This window comes from Arachis hypogaea, chromosome 3 (assembly GCF_003086295.3).
Source record: "Arachis hypogaea cultivar Tifrunner chromosome 3, arahy.Tifrunner.gnm2.J5K5, whole genome shotgun sequence".
Taxonomy (NCBI): Eukaryota; Viridiplantae; Streptophyta; class Magnoliopsida; order Fabales; family Fabaceae; genus Arachis; species Arachis hypogaea.
In genome coordinates, this window is record NC_092038.1 from 58,195,844 (window position 1) to 58,214,314 (window position 18,471).

Below are 18,471 nucleotides of genomic sequence, written 5' to 3' on the forward strand. Positions count from 1 at the left end.
TTATGAACAATTCCAGGTTCAATAAGAGAAAATAAAACTCAAAAACAAACAAAATTGAATTGAAAAAGGAACGATCATACCATGGTGGGTTGTCTTCCACCTAGCACTTTTAGTTAAAGTCCTTAAGTTGGACATTTAGTGAGCTTCCTGTTATGGTGGCTTGTGCTTGTATTCATCCAAAAATCTCCACCATTGTTTGGAATGCTAGCATCCTCCAGCATCCCAAACTAGGCGCAGAAAGCCTTCAAGTAAGTTAAAGCAAGTGACAAGGCCCCAAGAGTGTTGATTGCCAGAATGAATTCCGGGGTCCCAAACCTTGCTTTTGCACCCGTCTTCTTGTTGATCCTTAGTGTTCCAACCGGGTGGCAGGCAATCTGAATTCTCACTAAAGCGGCCAAACAACTTCCTAGACCCATTCAGTTGAGCTTTACACCAACCTTTGTGTTTAAATTTTGAGCATACAACCATGTTGAACCTTGTAGGATAACTACTACCACGGACCATCTTCCTTTTACTCTTGATGCCACAAAGAGCTCTAAGTTGACCATCCGTTTCCAGTAGCCCATATTCAAGTGGAATTAGAAAGCTAAGGGATATGAATTTCACCCACTTGAATGTTGTGTTGGAGGGTAATGGCTTTGGGGGAGAGGTCTCCAATAGCTTTGGCAGGGTGATTTCAAGCTCCATTCCCTTGTGCTCTTCCCTGACAACTTTCACCTCTTTGCAAGCTTCTTCAATTTCAACCTCTTCCTCTTGGTAGCTTTCTTCCACCTCAATCTTCTCTTCATTGCTTACCAAGAGCATGGGAGGTTGTGCTTTTTCTTCTTGAATCTCCATATCTTGATCAACCTCTTCCAAGTCTTCAACCATGATATGCCTTGGAGGTTGTACACCCTCCTCAACAACAAATTCAAACTCCTTAGAAGAGGGTTCTTTGACTTGAGGTTCCTGTGGAGGTTCTGCATCTCCTAAATCTTCAACCACTTCTTCCTCTGCAACTATTATGGCTTTCTCCACTTGTTCCAGTAAAAAGTCATGCTCCTTATTGTCCACTGGAGTCTCTAGTGTCTTCCTCATGCTACGTTCTTTATTGGATTCTCCACGTGGGGCCATGGGAGTCTGTTGGATGTCTGAACGTTTGGAAGATAATTGATTTATTGCTTGCTCCAATTGATGAAGGGTTGCATGAAATTGATATACTATTTCCTTGAAATGATCCCTTGACTCTTGTTCCTCCTTGACGATTACCTTTTCATGACAACTCCCTTCAATTACTCTTTCATATTCAAGGGTCTCTTCTACCTTCATCTTTAGTGCCTCCTCTAGCTCCTTATGAAGTATGGATCCGTGAAGATGATCCTCTCTCTCTTGTTCCATATCAATAGCATAATTGGGATCATCTTGCTCTTGGATTGATGGATGTGGGTGCTCTTCCATGGATGGTGGTGATGGGATGGAGAGATCATTCTGTGGTTGAAAGGGAAGTGCACTAGAGCTTGAGGGTTGATTGTTGAAGGTATTTGGTGGTCCGATTTGGGCGGCGAGAGCTTGTATAGTACAGTTTAGATCGGCAAATGCTTTCTCCATGGAGGTTTGGGGTGGATAGGAGGGTTCATTTATTGGGAGAAAAGGTTCATAATATGGAGGTGGTTCCTCTTGATAAGGATATAGAGATGGTGTATATTGAGGTGGTGGTTTTGGGTATGGTTCATATGGTGGTTGGTGTGGTGAATAAGGATTGGGGTCATATGGAGGTGAATGGTGGAAAGGGGCTTGTGAGTGTGGTGGTTCAAAATTACATTGAGGAGGAGGGGGTTTATAGGCATATGGTGGGTCTTGTTGGGTCCACCATATCTATCATCTTGGTATGCATTGTAGAATGGTCTTTGTCCATAATATCCTGGAAGGTGTTGTTGCCTAAAGGATTGATCAGATCCTCTTGGCTCCGTCCATCTTTCATTGCTTTGACCTTGATGCATATTCTTGTTATAGCTTCCTCTTCCTGTAACATAGTTGTAACCAGACTCACAGCTAAAGGGGTGAGAGTTCATAGTAGTGAGAGAAAATAGAAACAAAAACTAATAAAAAGAAAATATTTTGAAAAAGATATAATTTTTGAAAAAAATAAGATAGGATTTTGAAAAAGATATGATTTTTGAAAAAGGATAAGATAAGATAAAAAATTTTAAAATATGAAAAAAAAATTTGAAAAATATTTACAATAACCAATAATAAGGCACACGTTTGCAATTCCCCGGCAACGGCGCCATTTTGACGTTAGGATTTTTGCTAGTAAAGAATTTTATAAAAATATAGTCGCGTTGTAAGTATAGATTCTAAACCAACAGAAAATCCATTCGTACAAACGTTTTAGTTGTCACAAGTAACAAACCCCTAAATAAATTGATAACCGAAGTATTCAAACCTCTGGTCGTCTTCTCAAGGAATTGCAGGGAGGTATGTTCTTATTATTGGTTATAAAAAGGTATATTTTGGGGTTTTCAAAAGGGTTGAACAAGTAATGTAAAATAACAAGTCGTCAAAATAATAACTAGTAAAGCTCTTGGCAAGGTATGAAAAACTGGAAGTCCTATCCCAGTTATCCTTATCAATTGTGATGAGAATTGGATTTTTCTCCCACTAAGTCAACCTCTAACTATGAAGGTAAGTTAAGTGGATGAATTAATTTTAATTCCTCAAGTCCTAGTCTTTCCTTGGGAAAGGCTAGAGTTAGTGGAACTCGATTTAATTCTTGAAGAATTCCAATTTTCGGTCAACAATGAGTTTGATAACTCAAGAGTCACCAATTAATCAACCAGAGCCAAAAGGTAGAAAAATCTAAATTATTTATATCATAAATAAAAGAAACAAATCATAGATCTGAAAATACCTCAAGTTATATTAACCAAAGAAAATCATAACATGAATGGTCATTAAACAAATAAAAGAGAAAATACATAAATAAAAACATTGAACCTGAGATGAAGAAGAAATATTTCTAATTTCTAAAAATCCTAATCCTAATCCTAAGAGAAAGGAGAGAGCCTCTCTCTCTCTAAAACTACATCTAAAATTATGAAAAGTGAATTCTGAGTCTCCTCTTCATTCCTCCACTTTGCAGCCTTTAATTTGTGCTTTCTGGGCCGAAAACTAGGTTAGAAACAGCCCAGAAATCGCTGATTTCGAAGTCTGGTACGTACAGGTCGCGGGAAAGTGACGCGGAGGCGTCGTCCACGCGTTTGCGTGGATTGAGGTTCGCAGATGCGACACGTCCACGTGGAGCGCGCGTCCGCGTCGCCTATCTGTACGGCCACTATGGCGAATTATATATCAACCGCATCATTTGGACCTCTGTAGCTCAAGTTATGATCATTTTAGTGCGAGAGGGTCAGGCTGACAGCTTTGCAGTTCCTTCAACTTCTTGTATTCCTTCCACTTTTGCATGCTTCCTTTCCATCCTCTGAGCCATTCATGCCCTGTAATCCCTGAAATCACTTAACACACATATCACGGCATCTAATGGTAATAAGAGAGGATTAATATTAGCAAATATAAGGACAAAGAAGCATGTTTTCAATCATAGCACAAAATCAGGAAGGAGAACGTAAACTCATGCAATTAGTATGAATAAGTGTACGAAAGATTGATAAAATTCACTCAATTTAGCACAATATAAACCATAAAATAGTGGTTTATCAGTATTCATAACCTGAAGCATTTGGTCTATGAATGGTAAAGGAAAATGATCTTTTCTGGTAGCTGTATTGAGCCTTCTGTAATCAATACACATACGCCACCCTGTAACTATTCTTGTAGGAACCAGTTCATTTTTTCATTATGGACCACTGTCATACCACCCTTCTTAGGGACGACTTGGACAGGGCTTACCCAGGGGCTATCAGAAATGGGATAAATAATCCCAGCCTCTAGTAATTTAGTGACCTCCTTCTGCACCACCTCCTTCATGGCTGGATTCAGCCGCCTCTGTGGTTGAACCACTGGCTTAGCGTCACCCTCCAATAGGATCTTATGCATGCATCTGGCTGGGCTAATGCCCTTAAGATCACTAATGGACCACCCAAGAGCTGTCTTGTGTGTCCTTAGCACTTGAATTAGTGCTTCCTCTTCCTGTGCCTCTAAGGTAGAGCTCATGATTACAGGAAAGGTATCACCTTCTCCCAGAAATGCATATTTCAGGGATGGTGGTAATGGTTTGAGCTCAGGTTTGGGAGGTTTATCCTCTTCCTGAGGGAATTTCAGAGGTTCTATTATTCTCTCTGGTTCCTCCAGATCAGGCTGAACATCTTTAAAGATATCCTCTAGCTCTGATTCGAGACTCTCAGCCATATTGACCTATTTTACCAGAGAGTCAATAATATCAATGCTCATGCAGTCATTTTGGGTGTCTAGATGCTGCATAGCTTTGACAACATTCAACTTAAACTTGTCCTCATTGACTCTCAAGGTCACTTCTCCTTTTTGGACGTCAATGAGGGTTCGTCCAGTTGCTAGGAAAGGTCTTCCTAGAATGATAGTTGCACTCTTGTGCTCCTCCATTTCCAGCACCACAAAGTCAGTGGGAAAGGTAAATGTCCCAACCTTGACAATCATGTCTTCAATTACGCCTGATGGGTATTTAATGGAGCCATCAGCAAGTTGAAGACATATCCGGGTTGGTTTAACTTCATCAGTCAACCCAAGCTTTTTGATAGTAGCTGCAAGTATTAGGTTAATACTTGCCCTAAGATCACATAGAGCTTGCTTGGTACAAGTACCTTCTAATGTGCATGGTATCATAAAGCTTCCCGGATCTTTAAGCTTCTCATGTAAGCTTTTCAGAATGACTGCACTGCATTCTTCAGTGAGGTAAACTTTCTCAGTTTCCCTCCAATCCTTCTTATGACTTAAGATCTCTTTCATGAACTTAGCATAAGAGGGTATTTGCTCAAGTGCCTCTGCAAACGGAATCTTTATCTCAAGAGTCCTGAGATAGTCTGCAAAGCGGGCAAATTGCTTATCCTGTTCCGATTGGCAGAGTTTCTGAGGATAAGGTATTTTGGCTTTGTGTTCCTCAACTTTAGTTACTGCAGGTTTATTGCCTACAGCCGTGGGTTGAGAAGCCTTTCTAGAGGAGTTGCTATCAGCACTTGTATGTGTCTGATCCCCCACTAGTGTTTGAATACCAGGGGTGGAAGCTGGAGTGGCGTTAGACACCAACTCCTTATCTGTTTATGGCGTCTGAACGCCAGAACTGAGCTTCCTTTGGGTGTTCAATGCCAATTCCTTGCTTGTTTCTGGCATTGAACGCCAGGATGAGCATGGGTTGGGCGTTCAACGCCAACTTTCCACCCATTATCTGGCGTTTGAGAGCCAGAATTATTCCTCTCTGGGCTCTGATTGTCCTCAGAGGGATTTTGGGTAGCAGTCTGTTCATTTCTTGGCTTCTTGCTGCCTTGAAGTGAGGTATTTAATGTTTTTCCACTTCTTAATTGAACTACTTGGCATTCTTCTGTTATTTGTTTTGATAACTGTTGTTCTGTTTGCTTCAACTGCACTTCCATATTCATATTAGCCATTCTTGTTTCTTGCAATATTTCCTTGAATTCGGCTAACTGTTTTGTTAGAAAATCTAATTGCTGATTGAATTCAGTAGCTTGATCTACAGGACTGAGTTCAGCAGTTACTGTTTTAGCCTCTTCGTTGATGGAAGGTTCACTGCTTAAGTACAGATGCTGATTTCTGGCAACTGTATCAATAAGCTCTTGAGCTTCTTCTATTGTCTTTCTCATGTGTATACATCCACCAGCTGAATGGTCTAGAGAAATCTGAGCTTTCTCTGTAAGCCCATAATAGAAGATGTCTAATTGTACCCACTCTGAAAATATTTCAGAGGGGCATTTTCTTAGCATCTCTCTGTATCTCTCCCAGACATCATAAAGGGATTCATTATCTCCTTGTTTGAAGCCTTGGATGCTCAGCCTTAGCTGTGTCATCCGTTTTGGAGGAAAATAGTGATTCAGGAAATTTTCTGACAGTTGTTTCCATGTCTTTATGCTGTCCTTAGGTTGGTTATTTAACCACCTCTTAGCTTGGTATTTTACAGCAAATAGAAACAGTAACAATTTGTAGACATCCTGATCTACTTATTTATCATGTACTGTGTCAGCAATTTGTAAAAACTATGCCAGAAACTCTGTAGGTTCTTCCCGTGGAAGACTGGAATACTGGCAACTTTGCTGCACCATGATAATGAGCTGAGGGTTCAACTCAAAGCTACTGACTCCGATGGAGGGTATACAGATACTACTCCCATATGAAGTAGTAGTGGGGTTAGCATATGACCCCAGAGTCCTTCTGGACTGTTCATTTCCACTTAAATCCATAATGGAAAAAGGGAGATGATGTGAATTTATTTTATTATTATAGAGGAGGTTTTGAAATAATAAAATAAAATAAAATAAAAACTAAAATAAAAAAAAAACAAAAAGAATTTCAAAAATATTTTATGAAGAATTTCGAAAAAGTGAGGAGAGAGAAAGTGGTTAGAATATTTTTGGAAAAGCAATAATTTTAAAAATTTAAAAATAAATTCTGAAATTTTTAGAAAAAAATTCTAAATAATTGCTTTAAAAATAGTTAGAAAAAATATATATATATTTTTTGAATTTTGAATTTTATGATGAAAGAGAAAAACACATAAGAGACCCAAGACTTAAAATTTTTAGATCTAATGCTCCTTGTTTTCGAAAATTTTGGAGGAAAAACACCAAGGAACACCAAACTTAAAAATTTTAAGATCAAAACACAAAGAAGACTCAAGAACACTTTGAAGACTCACAAGAACAAAAGAAAGAACACCAAACTTAAAAATTTTTAGAAAACCACAATAAAATTTTTGAAAATTAAAGAAAGATTAACAAGAAAACACCAAACTTAAAGTTTGGCACAAGATTCAATTAAAGAAAAATTATTTTTGAAAAAGATTTTTTAAAAAAGATACCCAATTACCAAGAACACAAACCAACGCTCTAGCCAATTGAGCTATAAATGTAATGTGTTTTAAAGAAGTATTTTTAATAAATAAAAATAAATTTTTTTTTGAAAACCAATATTTTGAAAATGCACAAGGAAAACACGAAAACACACAGAATAGGAAAAACCAAAGATCAAACAAGAAAAATTGACAAGAACAATTTGAAGATCAAGGAAAAATAAAGAGCATGCAATTCGAAAATTGAAAGACAAAGACAAGCATGCAATTGACACCAAACTTACAATAAGACACTAAACTCAACGAAAAACTAAAAATTAATAAAGAAAAATAATATTTTTGAAAAAAAAAATTAAAAGGGATAATAAAAGATGCAATTCTAGTGACTCTAAACCAAAAAGACTAATTTTCCAAATCTAAGCAACAAGATTCACCGTCAGTTGTTCAAACTCAAACAATCCCCGGCAACGGCGCCAAAAACTTGGTGCACGAAATTGCAATCAAACTTTTTGCAATCCGCACAACTAACCAGCAAGTGCACTGGGTCGTCAAAGTAATACCTTACGTGAGTAAGGGTCGAATCCCACGGAGATTGTTGGCTTGAAGCAAGCTATGGTTATCTTATTATTCTTAGTCAATATCAATAATAATTTTTAGTTTTAATTGTAAAAAGTAAAAGAGCATGAAATAAATACTTATTATGCAGTAATGGAGAATATGTTGGAGTTTGTAGATGTTTTGTCCTCTGAATTCCTGTAACATAATGCTTTCTCACTTTCATAAATGCAAGGCTCCTTCCATGGCAAGCTGTATGTAGGGCATCACCATTGTCAATGGCTACTTCCCATCCTCTCAGTGAAAATGGTCCAAATGCTCTGTCACAGCACGGTTAATCATCTGTCGGTTCTCGATCATGTCGGAATAAGATCCATTGATCCTTTTGCGTCTGTCACTATGCCCAACACTTGCGAGTTTGAAGCTTGTCACAGTCATCCAATCCCAGAATCCTACTCGGAATACCACAGACAAGGTTTAGACTTTCCGGATTCTCAAGGATGCTGCCAATGGATTCTAGCTTATACCATGAAGATTCTGATTAAGGAATCTAAGAGATACTCATTCAATCTAATGTAGAACGGAAGTGGTTGTCAGGCACACGTTCATGGATTGAGGAAGGTGATGAGTGTCACGGATCATCACCTTCTTCATAGTGAAGCGCGAATGAACATCTTAGATAGGAACAAGCATGTTTGAATGGAAAACAGAGATCATTGCATTAATTCATCGAGACGCTGCAGAGCTCCTCCCCCCAACAATGGAGTTTAGAGACACATGCCGTCAAAAGGTACAAATTTCAGATTTAAAAAAGTCATTAGATACAAAGTAAGTCTCTAAAAGTTGTTTAAATACTAAACTAGTAGCCTAGATTTACAGAAAATGAGTAAACTAAGATGAATAGTGTAGAAATCCACTTCTGGGGCCCACTTGGTGTGTGCTGGGGCTAAGACTTAAGCTTCTCCCGTGCCTGAGCTGTTTTTGGAGTTGAACGCCAGGTTGTAACCTGTTTCTGGCGTTGAACTCCAACTTGCAACCTGTTTCTGGCGCTAAACGCCAGACTACAACATGGAATTGGTGTTGAACGCCAGTTTACGTCATCTATCTTCGTGCAAAGTATGGACTATTATATATTGCTGGAAAGCCCTGGATGTCTACTTTCCAACCCAATTAAGAGCGCGCCAATTGGATTCATGTAGCTCCAACAACATCAGCAGTCCGTTTTCAGCCTAAATCAGATTTTTGCTCAGCTCCCTCAATTTCAGCCAAAAAATACCTAAAATTACAGAAAAACACACAAACTCATAGTAAATTCCAGATATATGAATTTTGCCTAAAAACTAATAAAAATATACTAAAAAATAACTAAAACATACTAAAATCTACATGAAATTACCCCCAAAAAGCGTATAAAATATCCGCTCATCAGCTGCCCTCCAGAAACCAAAAACCAGGATGTTACGGGGTCTCTTACAAATTCTGTTATTGAAGAGTTTTTCAAAGATGACAATGTCTATGAAGTATCTGATGAAGAACAATCCCAACAACCTCCGATGGCACGACAATCAGAACAAGAAACTCTAATCTTGTCATCATTTGATAGGTATGTTACTTGAATTTCTTTAATATCATTTTTGTTTAATATCATTTCGGTTCACTGTTAGTTGGGATTTAGCTTCACTATTTGTTTGGATTTCAGTTCACTATAGTGATTAAATATCATTTATGTTTAATATATTTGTTAAATATCTATCATTTGCAGTGCTACTCAACCTAGGGAAAGGGAAGATGAAAGGCCTTCCTTTAGCCTTGGGATAAGTCCACCAGCATCTCAACCAAGTCAGCCCTCTTAACCGACTGTTTTACAGCTTAAAATCCTGGAAGAGGCGGTGGTAGATGCTGGAGTGACAGCAGCGTTAAAGTTTACTGATGCAACATCTTCAAAACCAACCTTACCATCTTCTAAGGTTTACAAAACCCCGAAGAAAAAAACAAAAATCACGAATGAGTTTATTGAAAAGTGTTATCATTGGATGACACATGTGAAACAGACAAAATATGGTAGCAATGAATATGAACCAGTATTTGCCTTAAAACACGAGGCACTCTAAGAGGGATTAAGAGAGTATTTCATGTCTCTAATGCCCGAAGAACAAGTGCATGCTGTGGTAAATCCTTTGCCAATTGCGTTAACATTAATAATTTTTTAAAACACTCTTATATAGTATATCTCATAAATTTTCATCCTGTAAGTGGTTAGTATACACAGCATGATTCTCAACGAAATAAAAGTTAAGCGGTATCAAGAACAAATATACATTGTGCCGCTGGATATTGTGGTAAGCTAAATTTTTTTTATTCACTGCTGATTGCTGTTCGGTTGAGTAGGAATGTTAATATTGATTCACCTGATTGTTATGTGTTTTGTTGAGTTCTTTTGCATGATAATTGAATGTTTTTAAGTATTATTCAGCACATGAATTGTGTTCGGTTCGGTGATTGAATTGTGTTTGGTTCAGTGCAAATGTGATTTAACTGATATTGTTTTTCCAGAATTTTATGTTGGGAACATATGGCGAGTCCTACATTGATAAAAGTACAAACAAAGCCTACCAGTTCGATGTTGAATAGTATGCCTACCACCGCCAGTTTCTTGACAAAAGAAAATTTGCATCACATCCATTTTTAAGTTGTAACTTCTAAAAATTCTTTGATAATTCTCTTGTTTGCTATTGTTTTGACTAAAATATTTTATTATTTTCCCAAATTTCAGCTATTTGTGCCAATTTGCAATGGAGCGCATTGGTGGTTGTGGATTGCTGATGTGAACAAAAAGAAATTCTATGTGCTTGACCCTATCAATAAGCTGCCAGAAAATATACCTGATTCAAGGAAGACACTGAACAAATTTGTTGTAAGTTATTTCTTGTAAATTATTCAAATTATTCAGTACATGAAATGAATTCGTATGAGTGTTGTTGATTTATTTTTTTTCAATTTTTCATACCTTTCGAGGATTAATAATTTCTCAGATGAGGGTTTATGCTGGGGGGAACCATTAATGGAGGATGGACTGGGAGTAGAAGCAGAGTATATCCTACTAAATGGTCAACGTACAAAGCAAGAATCTTTCTCTTCTATAGTGCTATTTTTAATATGTTTTATTTTGTATACTATTAATCGTATTATACTCAATTCTTGCTTAGCTATGATTGTGGAATATACATCACAAAATGACTCGAAACAATTGATCCACGAAAGATCAAAAGCAAGAAGAGATATAAATATAGAGCTTGGACACAAGTTAGTACTTTCTAAATTTATAAACTTCTTTCTTTTCTGATTTCAGTTGGGTTCATTTCTTATGTAACTAATTCTTTCAATTGAAATGTAGGGAGAGATTGATAGCTCGAGGTACCAATATGGTCCACACATTCTGTTGAATGAAATGAACAAAATTAGAGACCAAGTGATTTGGGAATCTCAAGCAATAAGACTCCTAAAGCCATCTGCTGCCCTATCCAGCCCTTATTGTCAATTCACATCTGAGGATTTAGATTCTAAATAGCATATATTATGATTGGCTGTTTGTAATTAACAATATTTTGTTTAACTTGTTTAAAAAGCAAAAAATGGTTACATCAAATGTATATATGTGAATATTAATGTAAATGTTAATGTTAATATTTATATTTTATTCAAGATGAATTACTCATCTAAGATGTTAATTTATATATCTGTTGGAACTGTCTGGCTGCTGTTTTATTCCAGGTTCATAGTGATTGCAATCACTGTCTTTACCAATACATTACAAACACTAAAAGAACATAGTGAACCAAAATTAATACACTTGGCAAACCAAAAGTTGGAAACACACTGAACCCCTAAAACCTGAACCCTAAACCCTAAACCTTAAACACTAAAACCAGAACCCTAAACATTGAACCCTGAACCCATAAACCCTAAACCCCTAAAACCCTAAAACCGTAAACCCTAAACCCCTAAACCCTGAACACTAAACCACTAAACCCTAAACCCTTAACACTAAACCCAGAACCCTGAACACTCAACACCTAAACCCTAAACCCCTAACCCTAAACCCTAAACCCAGAATCTTGAACATTGAACCCCTAAACCCTAAACCCCTAACCCTAAACCCTAAAACCCTCAACCTGAACCCTGAAAATGGTGAACCAAAATTAATACACTTGGCGAACCGAAAGTTAGAAACACACTGAACCCCTAAACCCTGAACCCTAAACACTGAACTCTAAACCCTGAACTACTAAATCCTAAACCCTAGACCCTGAACCACTAAACCCTAAACACTAAACCCAGAACCCTGAACTCATAAAACCTAAATTCTGAATCCTAAACCCTAGACCCTGAACCCTAAACCCTAAAACCTTAAACCCTAAAAATTCATCCAAGAAAGAGTTTTAAAATTCCACCAATGTAAGTTATAAATAATTATATTACTCTTTTATATTTTTTTAATAAGTTTTATTTAATTAATCACATGGAAAATGTAACTAGCACTACACCTGATTCACGTATCTCAAAACAAATTCTAATTATTCAACTTAGAAATTAATACACTAGACGAATAAAAAAACTACATATATCAATATAAAATTTCACAAAAAAGTGACTATTCATTAAAGACTAACAACATTCATAAATCAACCCTGCTATAACCATGGTGAACCGAAATTTGCTCATGGGTGAACAAAAATTTACATTAATAAAAATTAAAACTTGTACAATCATCTCTTGGATAATTCATATCTGGTGCATCGTAAAGAGTAGAGCTTGACTGAATCGATGATCTGGAGTCTAAAAGGTTCAACTACAAAATACATAATTAATTGTATATTAGCAAAATGAACAATTGAGATTTTAACTAATCAAAAGCAAGTCAATTTTACCTCGCTTGGAGCTGTCTTTTTCTTTTTCTTCATGGCATTTGAGATCTTTTTTTCCAGGTTTGATACAAGCCTGTTCTTGGGCCGACCTCTTGTTTTGACACATGGTGGGCTTTGAAGATCATTCACATTGCTTAATGTCGCTTCTTCATCGGTTAACAAACTTTTTCGTTTCCTTCTCTCTTGATATTCTTCCATCTCTGCCATGACCTTGTTAAATGCTCGGTGCAAAATTTCGGTCAACTCTTCAGACTCAGATGTAAATTCACATATATTATGCTACCGAAACACCAATTTGTCAAATCTCTTACTTCTTGGCTCCAGTAGAGGTTCATCTTGGCTGCTCTTAATATGTGTATGCCTCCTTTTTATGTTCTTGCTCCAACGTTCCAATATGTATTTCAGTGCCACGTTATCCACTCGCTCAAAGCTTAGGACACTTAGGGAATGGCGGCATAATATGCCCCTAGACTCAAATAGCAAGCAATGGCACTTTACATCTGGTGATACTGCATCGTAGGTCACGACAAACTTGTTGAATGTGGAGTTGGAAACCTGCTCTATGACTTCATATGTTGTGAAACCTAGGGTGGAATGCATTGATCTTGTGATACAGTTCACTTTACCTCTGAATTGAGCTTGAACTTCCCCGAACTTCTCATCGGTATATACATGCTGAAACTGTGCCTCTATTGCTGATTTTGTTGCGTACGGTATCACAGTGTGAAAATTTACAGCATCGAATTCTCTCTTTGCTTGCTCTCTGCTTGCTAGGCAATTGTCGTATTGCTTCACGAATTGTCTCAAAGAGCTATTCTGTGTTATGAACTTGTTGAAAATTGAATGCATGCTCTCATTCCTTTGTGTGCTTCTCATTCCGGCCCAAAAGTGATGATCCAAGTAAACCGGAATCCATATATGCCAATCCTCGTACAACTCTGCAATACCAAACCGAATTCATAAATTCTGGTGAACTGAAAATAGCGCATGCTTTGGGAAAAAAAGATATGAGGATAAAAATAATTCGAATTGAAATTTCAATTACCTGAAAGCCACTTGTTGCCTCCGAGGCTGTACTTTCTAACGAAATCGATCCAGTTTTTGTCAAATGCTTCTTTTGTGTACGAGTTCCAAACAATATGGCTCATCTCTTGTTCGATTTCGTTGTGTCCCTTGTATCCATTTAATTTGCTTGGGATCTTCTTCATAATATGCCAGATGCACCAGCGGTGAAATGTTGTTGGCATGCACAGCTCGATGTGCATTGATTGGTAAGAATACATTTTGGTGCCTTCCCTCCCATGCAATGTAGCCAACATTCAAATAGCCATTTGAATGATTGGATATCCTCATTTTTCATCAGTGCGCATCCAAGAAGTGTCGATTGACTGTGGTGATTCACGCCAACAAAAGAACCTAAAACTAAATTGTACCTGCATAAATAACAAGCAGACCGTGGTGAACCAAAATATATACACACATTGAACATAAAAAATATATTTGAATGAACCAAATACCTGCTTGTGTTATATGTGGTGTCAAATAAAATCACGTCTCCGAAATAATCAAATGCAGCCCTGCTTCTTGCATCAGCCCAGAATGCATGTTTAATGCAGTGATTGCCTTCAAGGTTGAGCTCAAAGAAAAAATTTTGGTTCTTCTCTTTCATTCTTACTAAGTACTTCCCAAATTCTTTGGCATCGTCTTCTTTGGAAATATTCCGTACTTCCCTTGTGATGTAATTTCTGATGTCTTTTTCTATAAAACCTAGTTCACGGTGGCTGCCAACTGCTGCCACAAATGATTGGTAAGTTTTGCTCAGTCTGATTTTGGCTTCCTCATGGGTTTCCCTGTGTTATTTGAGCATCTCAGCCTGGTCTGGACAACAAGGATGTGAGTGATTCAAAACAACTTTGGAAATTGTCTAAAGACCAACATCCTTCATTATGCGTACGTAAATTCTGTCCGCATAATTTAACCCAGCTGAAGGGTTTGTCTTCAAAGTTGGAGATATCTTTGATTTCCACCTCCCCTCTCTAGAGCATACAATTAGTTTATTCTTAATATTGTCTCCGTTCGGAGTCATGTTCCTTAGTTTGGTAGAAAAACCAACAAGTTTGGAATAATATTTGTAGAACTTTCCAGCTTTTTCTAGTGTCTTGAATATCATTCCCACCTTTGGGACAAATTTTTCATCCACAACATAGGTGGTCTGCACAGTGAACCGAAATCTTCATTAGGGTGAACTGAAATCTTAATTAGGGTGAAACAATTATATAATGCTCAAGGAACAAAATAGAATATATTCGTCTAATTTTTTTAGACTCCTTTCTACATACCGAACCGAACACATGCACATGGTGAATCAACTCTTTAGTACTTACCGAACCAAAAATTTACTCATATTTACTCACAGTTACTCACACTCACAGTTACTCACAGTTACATATTATCAATTCAATTCAATTCAATTCAGATGTAGATTACCTCAGTCCATTCAATTCACAATTAGCAATTTTATTCCATTGAATTCGATTCAAAATTCAATAATTCAAACCTCATAAAATTGATGCATTTCAAAAGAATTATCCAAGTCGCACTCATTCAACTGATTTGTAGTTGATTCATTCATTGTTTCAATTCAAAAGTACAGATCGAAGAAGAAAACAAAGAAGAAGATGAACGAGGAAGCTAATTGCGTTGAAGTCAATCCAGATCTATAATGTAGAGAAGAAAAATGCGAAAGAGGAGAACAATGAATTTAATTAGGTTGAAGAAGAAGAATGAGAACAGGAAGAAGAAGAAGAAGAACGAGAAGAGAAAGAAGAAGAAGAAGAAGACAAAAAAGGTTTACGTTGAGAAAGGTTTGATCACGCAAAATAAGGATTACGTTATATACGTTATAAGAGATACGTGTAAAACAAACCAGTGTGTGGGGCGTGGAGTCAAAGTTACTTGGATAGCATCCATGTAAAAATTACATGGATGTAGAGCTTTTCCGAAAACAAAATAAATACTCTTTAAGTTATTACATGTAAACACTTATCTCTTTTGAAAAGTACCCATTCACTGAAAAATATATTTTTCTATTAAAACATTAAAAGATTGATGTATCAATTAACTATTTATTTTCAATACAAATTTTACGTTTTAATTGGTGAATACTAAAGTTGACATGAATAAACTAACTACTCTAAATACTAACAACTTGGCGACTTTTTTATTTCTTTATATACGATTGATCACTTATATTATATTATATTATATTATATATATATATATATATATATATATGATGAGCGGATAATTTATACGCTTTTTGGCATTGTTTTTAGGTAGTTTTTAGTAGGATCTAGCTACTTTTAGGGATGTTTTCATTAGTTTTTATGCTAAATTCACATTACTGGACTTTACTATGAGTTTGTGTATTTTTCTGTGATTTCAGGTAATTTCTATCTGAAATTGAGGGACCTGAGCAAAACTCTGATAAAAGGCTGACAAAGGACTGCTGATGCTGTTGGATTCTGACCTCCCTGCACTCGAAATAGATTTTCTGGAGCTACAGAACTCCAAATGGCGCGCTCTCAACAACGTTGAAAAGTAGACATCCAGATTTCCAGCAATATATAATAGTCCATACTTTATTCGTGATTAGACGATGTAAATTGGCGCTCAACGCTAGTTTTATGCTGCATTCTGGAGTCAAATGCCAAAAACACGTCATGAACCAGAGTTGAACGCCAAAAACATGTTACAACTTGGCGTTCAACTCCAAGATAAGCCTCAGCTCGTGTAAAGATCAAGCTCAGCCCAAGCACACACCAAGTGGGCTCCGAAAGTGGATTTCTGCATCAATTACTTACTTCTGTAAACCCTAGTAGCTAGTCTAGTATAAATAGGACACTTTACTATTGTATTACACATCTTTGGTCTCAGTTTTATTCTATTATTCATCTTAGGAGACTATTGATCACGTTTGGGGGCTGGCCATTTGGCCATGCCTGAACCTTCATCACTTATGTATTTTCAACGGTGGAGTTTCTACACACCATAGATTAAGGGTGTGGAGCTCTGCTGTACCTCGACTTTCAATGCAATTACTACTATTTTCTATTCAATTCGACTTATTCTTATTCTAAGATATTCGTTGCACTTCAACATGATGAATGTGATGATCCATGACACTCATCATCATTCTTACATATGAACGCGTGACTGACAACCACTTCCGTTCTACCTTAGACCGGGCGCATATCTCTTGGATTTCTTAATCAGAATCTTCGTGGTATAAGCTAAAATTGATGGCGGCATTCATGGAAATCTGAAAAGTTTAACCTTGTCTATGGTACTCTGAGTAGGATTCCGGGATTGAATGACTGTGATGAGCTTCAAACTCGCAATTGTTGGGCGTGATAACAAACGCAAAAGAATCAAGGAATTCTATTCCAACATGATCGAGAACCGACAGATGATTAGCCATGCTGTGACAGAGCATTTGGACCATTTTCATTGAGAGGATGGGATGTAGCCATTGACAATGGTGATGCCCTACATACAGTTTACCATGGAAAGGAGTAAAAAGGATTGAGGGAAGGCAGTAGCAAAGCATCTCCAGACACTTATCTGAAATTTCCACCATTGAATTACATGAGTAACTCTATCTTTATTTTATGCTTTATTTACTATTCAAAAACTCCATAACATTTATTATCCGCCTAACTGAGATTTACAAGATGACCATAGCTTGCTTCATACCAACAATCTCCGTGGGATCGACCTTTACTCACGTAAGGTATTACTTGGACGACCCAGTGCACTTGCTGGTTAGTTGTACGGAGTTATGACTAAGTGTGATTCACGTTTGAGAGCGCTACCAAGTTTTTGGCACCATTGTTGATGATCACAATTTCGCCCACCAAGTTTTTGGCACCGTTGCCAGGGATTGTTCGAGTATGGACAACTTACGGTTCATCTTGTTGCTCAGATTAGGTAATTTTCTTTTTGTTTTATTTTCAAAAAAAAATTTCAAAAAAAAAATCCTTTAAAAATTTCTTCTCTTTTTCATTTTTCTAAAGAATATTTTTGAAAAAAATAAAAGAAAATACAAAAAAATCATAAAATCATAAAAACCAAAAATATTTTGTGTTTCTTGTTTGAGTTTTTAGTCAATTTTTAAGAATGGTGTCAATTGCATGTTTTAAAAATTTTATGCATTTTTCAAAAATTTATGCATTCATGGTGTTCTTCATGATCTTCAAGTTGTTCTTGGTAAGTCTTCTTGTTTGATCTTGATGTTTTCTTGTTTTGTGTCTTTTGTTGTTTTTCATGTGCATCTTTGCATTCATATTTTTTAAGCATTAAAGATTTCTAAGTTTGATGTCTTGCATGTTTTCTTTGCATAAAAATTTTTTCAAAAATATGTTCTTGATGTTCATCATAATCTTCAAAGTGTTCTTGGTGTTCATCTTGACATTCATAGTGTTCTTGCATGCATCATGTGTTTTGATTCATAATTTTCATGTCGTGAGTCATTTTTATGTTTTTCTCTCTCATAATTAAAAATTCAAAAATAAAAAATATCTTTTCCTTAATTTTCTCATAATTTTCGAAAATTTGAGTTGACTTAGTCAAAAATTTTTAAAATTAGTTGTTTCTTACAAGTCAAGTCAAATTTTCAATTTTAAAAATCTTATCTTTTCAAAATCTTTTTCAAAAATCATATCTTTTTCATTTTTTTTACTATTTTTCGAAAATTCTTTAAAATATTTTTTAAAAAATCTTTTTCTTAATTTTATCTTTATTTTCGAAAATTATGCTAACAATTGATGTGATTGGTTCAAAAATTTGAAGTTTGTTACTTTCTTGTTAAGAAAGGTTCAATCTTTAAATTCTAGAATCTTATCTTTTAGTTTCTTGTTAGTCAAGTAATTAATTTTAATTTTAAAAATTAAATCTATCTTGCGTTATCTTTTATATCATATCTTTTTCAAAATTTTATCT

General features: G+C 36.3%; 1 protein-coding gene across 1 annotated transcript; it reads right to left on the reverse strand.

Moving 5' to 3' along the window:
- Positions 1-12,287: 12,287 nt before the first annotated feature.
- Positions 12,288-13,754, reverse strand: LOC112777958 (protein FAR1-RELATED SEQUENCE 4-like). Its single transcript, XM_025822341.1, has 4 exons — positions 13,517-13,754; positions 12,783-13,409; positions 12,475-12,716; positions 12,288-12,395 (listed from the first exon to the last, which is right to left on the reverse strand). The coding sequence occupies exons 1-4, from the start codon at positions 13,752-13,754 to the stop codon at positions 12,288-12,290; spliced, it is 1,215 nt and encodes a 404-aa protein (XP_025678126.1).
- Between the last annotated feature and the right edge of the window lie 4,717 nt (positions 13,755-18,471).